Source organism: Camelina sativa, chromosome 19, assembly GCF_000633955.1.
Source record: "Camelina sativa cultivar DH55 chromosome 19, Cs, whole genome shotgun sequence".
In the NCBI taxonomy this organism is placed as follows: Eukaryota; Viridiplantae; Streptophyta; class Magnoliopsida; order Brassicales; family Brassicaceae; genus Camelina; species Camelina sativa.
Window position 1 is genome coordinate 17736329 of NC_025703.1, and position 9385 is coordinate 17745713.

General features: G+C 39.5%; 1 protein-coding gene across 1 annotated transcript; it reads left to right on the top strand.

Moving 5' to 3' along the window:
• LOC104767929 lies at positions 7691-8854 on the top strand. The gene has a single exon (XM_010491891.1). The coding sequence runs from the start codon at positions 7691-7693 to the stop codon at positions 8852-8854; it is 1164 nt and encodes a 387-aa protein (XP_010490193.1).

Here is a 9385-nt window from a genome sequence, read left to right on the forward strand (position 1 = left end):
GGAAAATAAGAGAAAAATCGCAACTGGGAGTGTTACTGTATCTAGCGGAATCCAACTACTTATTTTGAAGCCTTCATATCCGGGAGCAAACTGCTTAATAATGGAGAGGTATTCCTACAATTTACATAACAATTTTTGGTTACCAGTTAATCTAATAGAAGCATATATAATGTTATTATATCTGAAATGCAGCTTGAGGTGAAACATCTAGTACCAAAACCTATGGAGTTCATATATCCAGATTGGCCAGGAGAGAATTCGGTGTATGGTGTAGGGGAAGGTGGGAAGAAGAAACTGGATAATCTGCTATTTGACGTGATCAATGGCATAGTGGATGAAAGCGAATGGGATTGTGTCCAAAAGGAAGGGTGAAAATACGACAAAGAGGGGTGGATGGTGATGTAGGTAGTGTAAGGTTGTTAACTATGGTTGAAACCTTATGGGCGAAAATGGATAATATTGAGTTATCATTTGATAAAGCACTAGCGGAAGTTGTCAACAAACTTGAAGGTATGGAGAGTAAGATAAGGAACTTTGAGAATGACGTTCAACTATTGAAGAAATTTGTTATCAACTCAACGGATGAAGGAGCGGTTGTAGCGCGTACAAGACGAAATGACGACCCTAAATAGAGGTGGTATGCTCTCTGTACCGTATAGATAAAATTGTAATTAGTTATATATATATATATATATATATATAATTTTATATATAGTTTTCAGGAAAGGGTATGATACGATGGTTTTTGATGCAGAATTTTGGTTGTCGTTAGGAGGGGAAAGGCTAGTATGAAGTCTTTGTATGTATATATTCGAAGAAACAACGTTATTTTGACTATTGTGAAGTTGTATACTGTGAATTTAAATTTCAAATTAGATTTTTGTACAGACAAATTTTGTATTGTTTACTTTATCTCTAGTTTACCAGCATCATAGTATATTTCAAATGTCGTGTATATAACGTCAAATACATCTCTTTGTTCAAGTCATGGCTATTAAAGATGAAGCATTCACCTAAGGATGGTTACGCAGTTACAAGTTGTGTTAGGAATCCGATAGCGATAAAGGATAGGATCATTGGGTCAGGAAGTTTTAAAATCGAACAAGAGGACAAAGGTAACAAATCCGAGAGTCTAGACCGATTTCCAAAGAAGATGGTAGACAGTGTACAGCATGGAAAAAGAGTACAAAGCGGGCTGACAAAAGAAGGTCATGAAAGAGTAAAGCTTAATGACAAAGTACATGGAGCAGGTGTACAACACATTCCTATTAATATTATCCATCCGGTAAGTGGTGTTCACCCAAACAGTGGTAACCCTGTACCGTCGGACCGTGGGTGCGATTTTTTTTTGGATTTAACCGAGGGGACCAGTACTCCTGGATCATCTCATATACTGAAACAAAATAAAAAAGTCAGGTATTTTGGACATCTGTTAGAAAAGTTGTTTCCTCCCTCAAGAGAGGATGATCTTCTATATGGAGATCCAGTGGGCACTAACATAGGTGTAAGCCGCAATGACGAATCAATGCGACTTGCATTACTTAGCCGAGCATTTGACCCAAGGGTAGTCCTCTCACCCGCAGTGTACGATCCTTTCATTGCGGCATGTCCTCAGAAAGTTGAGAAGCTGAAGTCCTTCCTAACCGATGATTTGTAAGTGTTTAATGACAGTTCTAATAAAATTAGTGTTTATATTTGGTTATCAACTAGGATTTATAACTGATTGGTTAATATTGAGTTTCAGGGCTAAAGTTTTAGGCACTGGAAATGCCGAATTTTATTTGTGTCTCCTGATCCCTAAACAATCGTGGCCAACTCGTGATCAAACATTCGGCTGGTTATGGGATGCGGTAAGCTTCGAAGTTTAGTACCATTACTTATCGCAACTAACAATGGTAGACTAATGTCTGATACATTTAACTCGTGTTGCAGAACACGATTACATGTATGCATATGATCCGTATTAGGGCGTCGCAATCGCCATCCCCATTTATAACATATCGTATTGCTTTCCTTGACCCGTGGTTTGTTAGTCAGTGGGCACTCGAATTCCCACAATTCGAAGCCTCTAAGAAATGGCAATTTGGAGAAGGTTATTTTGAGACGTACATGGGGAGGCTGCCAAAATACGGAATGACACACAAGTTATGGGTTGACGATGAAGACAAGCTGTACTTCCCATAAAACATCGATAACCAACACTGGGTAGCCATCGAAGTTGATGTAGTCAAGCGCAGGCTTAAAGTTTACGATAGCATAAACAGCGGTTGCAGCGACGAGGTTCTCCAAAGGAAGTGTAAGCCGTTCATTAAAATGATTCCTTACTTGATACAAGCATATTACCGGACGTACAAACAACAGCAAATCGGGGCGTCGGCATTCAGTTATTACAGAGTGAAAACACTCCCACATAACCATCAACAAGGTGAATGTGGTGTGTATACGTTGAAGTGCTTTGAGTGTTTAGCCCTTGGTCTAAATTAGACTGGCCTATGTGATGCGGCCATGCCTTTGATTAGGATGAAACTTGCTGCCGACGTGTTTGATGAGGTTCCAGACAAAGACTGCTTTCTGCAACTAGATGGTACGTCTGTGACACTAGATTATCCAGAAGCTGACTTCATCTCTGGATGAAATAGTTGAAGCCCTTAGGTTCTATAAATATTACAATACACGTAGCAGTATAATTTTTGAACCGGTGAAGATTGGTTTGACCCGTGTTGTAAATAGAACAAGCGTCTTAGGTCATTTTTTTGGTAACATGTGGGATATGTGGATGAGGAGTCATATCTTTTGGTCTAGGGTGTGGTATATGGGGATGTCGTTCTTACATTATTTGACATCTGATCACACCTATAGCTCCCATCGGTTTAGATATGTATCATTATGACGTCTTACTAACCTGTGTTATTATATGTACTGTTTTATTAATCCGTGTACGTACACTAAACTCAGTAACGTTTATTCTATGTCCTGTCAGTGTCTTATTTTGGTATGTTTACTTATGTACGGATCTATTATATGTTTTTTCTTATAATCCACTATGTAACATTATATACGTACAACATATGTGCAGTGTACGGACATTCATGTATCTATCCATTTTAAGCACATTCAGTAGTTCCTATTGGCAATCCTACGTACATAGGCAACATCTAGGTAGGCATGATGAGCGAAGAAATTAAATTATATTCCAAGTCAACGAACTTGAATCATCCTAACAAACGGTTTCGGATCATATGAATGACCGAGGTGAAAATAATAAGTACAAGAATCTGGAGTTATTCGATACTTAATTTATCGGCCCAATACCATGTTCGTAGATGTCCATCGTGTACTTCTTACGGATATTGTCAACATTCTAGTCACTGATATTCAAGCAGTCAATCATCGGTTTACCCATGCTCAACAGTTCTAGAAACTTCATAGCAAAAGGTCCACAATCTCCCATCCTCTCGTTTTGACCTAGAGGCTTGACCCTGGACAATGTAAATGGATCGGCAGGGTAATTGACATCGACAACCCTCTGAAGTAGGAATGGTATCATCTCAATCACTGGCTGCATCCGGGTCTTCACAACAGGTTCTCTAGCCAGGCTTATCAAAGGATCGTAAATTGATATAATCCTCGTTATAAGATTTATGCCCACTCCGACCCAATGTGCAGATTTCTAGTTCATTAGACCATATATGACGTCGACATATGTAACCCACTTCAACCTTGGTTCGTGGTGCATCCCTTCTCCATTGACGATGTCAACGAGGACTTTGTCCCAATGGAAATTCTCTTTTTTTCTTGGTGTTGGAGAAGGCTTGGAACCTTTTTGACAACTCTTAAAAGAGAATTGAGTCCAAAATTACGCTCCATTGTTTTATCATTTCTTCTCCGTTCTTTTGCCACAGCGTTAGGGCGATCATCTCCATGTGCTGCAGATGTAGTTAAACCCAACCCAATCAATTTTCAATCAAACAACATACAATGTACGCATAGTGTGTACACACCAACAATCATGTACGTAAAAATGAAATGGTTACCATAGTTTGCACCCATTGTTGAGGCAATATAAGATTAGAGAAGAATAGGTTATATGCCTTGCAGAATCCGAAAAGGCTGTGTATCCTGCAGAATCGAGGTGACGATTAACTATATTAACAATAGACACCTACCAAGTTTGGCGTCCGGAAAATATGGAGCAACACTTACACATTATCTCCGTTTATCAAGTCGGTGAATTTGGCAAATTTCCCATCATCAACCTCTTCCATCGGGTCGTATGAAACCGAACCTGCTTTTATCACTATGGGAAGGGATGGTAGATTCTCATGTACCTTGATGATCATCGGTTCTGCCCAGCCTCCTTCACCCACAATAATAACTGACCGTGTCACCAATGTATCTGATTCACTGGATATACCTTCCATCCCTGAACTGTTATCTGGTTGACCTCTAGATTCTTTACAGCCCTCCTCGATATCGCTTTCCTTGCATATTGCTTCGACTTTGCCCTAATAATGTACGTACATATATTCTTATTTACGTACACAAAACTAACTAACTACACATTATATGTGGGTATAACACAAAATCGAAGTAAAAAAACAGTGCGTTTATCACTATGGGAAGGGATGGTCGATTCTCACGTACCTTGATGATCATCGGTTCTGCCCGGCCTCCTTCATCCACAATAATAACTGACCGCTTCACCAGTGTATCTTATCCACTCGGAATACCTTCCATCACTGAAATGTAATCTGGTTGACCTCTAGATTCTTTACAGCCCTCCTCGATATCGCTTTCCTTACATATTGCCTCGACTTCCCCCTAATAATGTATGATATCTTGTGTTTTTGTTGGGTTTAAGGCTTGTTATTGGTTAGTTTTGTTGCATAATCTTATCATTCTAGGTTGTTTTAGGAGCATATGCATCTAGTGTCTCATTTCTCAGGTTCTTGGAGTAATCTCATTACATTAGGAGCATTTGGACTTATTGTGGTGCAAAGAAGCAAGAAGAATGGAGTTGGAGAAGTGACATGGACAGGAGCTACCCGCGGCCAGGACCAGGGCCAAGAGTGGGCCGATTGAACCTTCCACGCAAAGGTCACGAGCTACCCGCGGCCAGGACAAGCGTCCAGAAGGTGACCGGTGGACACCATCGACCTTGCCAATCGGGCAAACGGGGGCTGATGCCGCCTAAGTCCATACTTGTTTTACTTTTAATCTGGGTTTGACCCAGTTTGTTTTGGGTTGACCCGGGTCCTTTTCTGTGTCCTATAAATACTCTTAACCCTATTAAGGGGAGACTTATCTTTTGTTATCTCTTGTTTAGCAGCCACTTAGGGTTCTTAAGCTTATCTACTCTTGGTTTGTTGAATGATTGAGTACTTCTAAGTTTTTAATAGCAATTTCTCCTTCAAATCTCTTAATCTATAATCTCTTATTATGATTTCAGAAAGATCAAACCACTTCCTTTGTGTGATCATGATGATGAGTTAGTAGATCTTTTAGAACTTTGGGCCAGGTAGATTAGGGAGATAGATGATTGATATTTGATGTCTAGGGCTTTATTTATGTGTTTTCTATCTTGTTTGGTGATTATAATGGTAGATCAGCCTTGATCATGTTGATTATAGACTTTAGGAATTTCATGCCTAGAAGGTGTTTGATGAAATTCCTGATCCAAACTATTCAAGAGCTTTGCATTCCTAGCCAATGGAAATTGATGATTAGGGTGCTTAGTGGTATTTTGACTTGTTCTTAATGCATGCTTGTCTTCTGATTGCCTTGATTGTTGCTTAGACATCTAGGATTGGTTAGCTATCTCCCAAGTTAATTACCTTGCCCAGGGTTCACTTGTTTAATCTTGATTTAAAGTTTGTTGCTAGTTGTGTTCTGTTTCTTTGAGTTTGCATTGGTTTTGATTTGGCTTTTTTCTATCTTTGAATCAGTTAGTTAGTTAAGATTGTTACGAAGAACCAATTCTTGTTTAAGAATAGATTAATCATCTTTGTGTAATCTTAGTGAGTTGATTAATGCAGATTGTGGATTGATAATTTAATTGAAGTAAAAGTACTACATCAATTTGGCGTCGTTGCCCATTTGCATTCAAAATGACCATTGGGATTTCAACTTTGCTTGAGCCTATTCATTTACTTTACATTGTTACTTACTTGGTTTGCTTTGGTGTTTTGAATTCTCTTTTGCAAGGTGTATGAACCTGAGAAGTCATGGCCAAGCAGACTTGATTGAGCGGGTTGACGACATCTACCGTTTTGAGCGAGAGAATCGCTGGTTAGCAAGACAAGCTATGGACAACAACCCTCCTCCTGATGCTGGTCATAATGGAAATGACCAGCCCAATGATGATAAAGTTCCTCACCATGTACCAAGACAAGCTCGTCTCATTGGAGCCTATGATGCACCAAATATCAATGGACATAGAACTGGTATTAGAGCTCCACCAGTTGAGCACAATCACTTTGAGATCAAAGCCAGTCTTCTCAACATGGTGCAAGGATCAAAATTTCATGCTTTGGCAATGGAAGACCCCCTTGATCACTTAGATCAATTTGATAGGTTTTGTGGAACTGTTAAGATCAATGGTATCTCTGAAGATGCCTTCAAGCTTCGCCTCTTCCCATTCTCTCTTGGTGATAAGGCTCACATTTGGGAGAAGAATCTGCCTCACAACACCATTACCTCTTGGGATTAATGTAAGAAGGCTTTCCTTTCAAAATTCTTCTCTACTACAAGCACAACAAGGTTAAGAAATGAGATATCAAGCTTTTCTCAAAAGGGAAATAAGAGTTTTTGTGAAGCATGAGAAAGATTCAAGGGGTACATCTCTCAGTGTCCACATCATGGTTTCTCCAAGGAGTCACAATTGAGTACACTCTATAGAGGAGTTTTGCCTAAGTATAGGATGCTACTTGAGACAGCCATGAATAGGAACTTCTTGGGTCAAAATGCTGAACATGGAATGTTGTTGCTTGAGAATCTTCCTCAAAGTGATGGGAACTATGGAGAAGATTATGATAGAACTCCAAGGGACTATACTGAGATGAATGAGCAGCACCGCAAGGAGATCAAAGCTTTGAATGACAAGATGGATAAGATGCTTAGTGTCAATCAAAAGCAAGTTCACTTTGTCAATGATTGTGAACTTTATCAAGAAGGTATGGAAGCTTGTGTTGAAGGTCAAGAAGAAGTCAACTATGTAGGTGGCCAAGGTTATAACAAGTTCAATCATAATTACCACAACCACCCAAACCTCTCTTACCGCAGCACCAATGTGGAGAACCCACAAGACCAGACTTATCCACCACAAAAACCTCCTGGTTTTCCTTCACAACCAAACTATAAACCTAAACCTCAAGGGAACTATCAAGTTAAGCCTCAAACCTATTCCCAACCTCAACAACAAATGAATGCACCACACCCTCAAGGTCAAGGAAATGATACAAATGCTCTACTAAGACAGATCCTAGAGGGCCAAGGAAGAAGTGCCATTGAACTTGCCACACAAATGAAGAACATGCACCACAAGGTTGAGAATGTTTATGGTGAGTTAAATGCTAAGATTGAGAGGTTGCAAACACAGGTCCAGGGACAAGCTTCTTCATCTTCACCAAGACAAATGGGTTCCTTACCAGGAAAACGAGAACCAAACCCCAAATAGTACATCAATGCCATCATGCTGAGAAGTGGTAAGCAACTACCTACCAATGAGCTCAATAGGGACATTGAGACTAAAGGAGGGGATGTAGTGGTTGAGATTGAAGATGAGGATGAGTTGGTAGTGAAAGACTTGGGTAAAGACAAAGAAGCTGATGAAGTTGTGGTTGACAAAGGCAAGAGTAAAGTGGTTGAGGAACCAAAGCAAGACAACACCATTAATGAAGCTTTCAAGAAGAGTAAGGAGATTGCCAAGGAGATTCTATTTGTGCCTCCACCTTATGAGCCAAGACTGCCATTTCCTGGTAGGTTTAAGAAGCAACGAGTGGATAAATATAGAGCTATGTTTGATGCTCAAATGAAAGATGTTGCCATCACAATGCCAATCATTAATGCATTTTTGCTGAACCCATCATACAATAAGTTCCTCAAAGATGCAGTTATGGAAAAGAAGAAAGCTCTTCAAGGAATGGTAATCTTAACCCATGAGTGTAGTGCTATCATTCAAAACAAGGTAGTAGCAAAGAAGCTTGAAGATCCTAGTAGCTTCACTCTCCCTTGTACACTTGGACCCTTATCTTTTAGCCACTGTTTATGTGACCTTGGGTCTAATGTGAGCTTGATGCCTCTCTCAGTTGCCAAAAGACTAGGTTTCACCTGCTACAAGAAGTGTATGATCACCCTTGTTCTTGCGGATAGGTCAGTTAGAACACCGGTAGGAGTGCTTGAAGACTTACCGGTGATGATTGGTCATTTTGAGATCCCAACAGACTTTGTTGTGCTTGAAATGGATGAAGAACCAAATGATCCACTCATCTTGGGGAGACTATTTTTGAGAACTGCAGGAACAATGATTGATGTGAAGAGTGGGAAAATTCAATTGAATTTGGGAAAGGAATCCTTGACTTTTGACATTAACAAAGTGATGAGGAAGCCTACAATTGATGGTCAAGTTTTCTACATTGAGAAGATAGAAGCTTTAGCTGATGAGCTTTTGGAGGAATTGGCCATGGAGGATGAACTCCAAAGCACTTTGACAGTTAAACAAGGAGAGTTTGGTCTACTAAAGGAAGATAGTGAAGGGTATGGAAAGATTCTTGACTCTCACAAGCGCTCTAGTAATGATGGAAGCTTCCTTGAGTTGAAAGAGCAAATGGTGTGTTCAGGAAGTTCATCCAAATGAAGATTGGGATGAGCTTAAATCACCCAAGATTGAACTTAAACCACTCCCTAAAGGGCTAAAATATGCTTTTCTAGGTAAAAACTCTACTTATCCTGTCATTATCAATGAAGAACTTAGTGAACAAGAAATTGTTACTCTTCTAGGTGAATTAAAAAAGTATAGAAGAGCTATTGGTTATTCACTTGATGATATCAAAGGAATTTCTGAAACTCTTTGCATGCATAGAATTCATTTAGATGATGAATCAATGACTTCCATTGAACCACAAAGAAGGTTAAACCCTAACTTAAGAGATGTGGTGAGGAAAGAGATTCTTAAGCACCTTGATGCTGGTATCATATATCCTATATCAGATAGTACATGGGTTTCACCTGTACATGTGGTGCTAAAGAAAGGAGGAGTTATAGTTGTTAAGAATGATCAAGATGAGCTAATTCCTACTAGAATTATAACTGGACATCGCATGTGTATTGATTATAGGAGACTTAATGCTGCATCTAGAAAAGATCACTTTCCTTTACCATTTATTGA

Excerpts from the sequence above, each read along its gene's own strand:
- LOC104767929 (XM_010491891.1), top strand. The coding sequence starts at position 7,691 with ATGCTGAGAAGTGGTAAGCAACTACCTACCAATGAGCTCAATAGGGAC.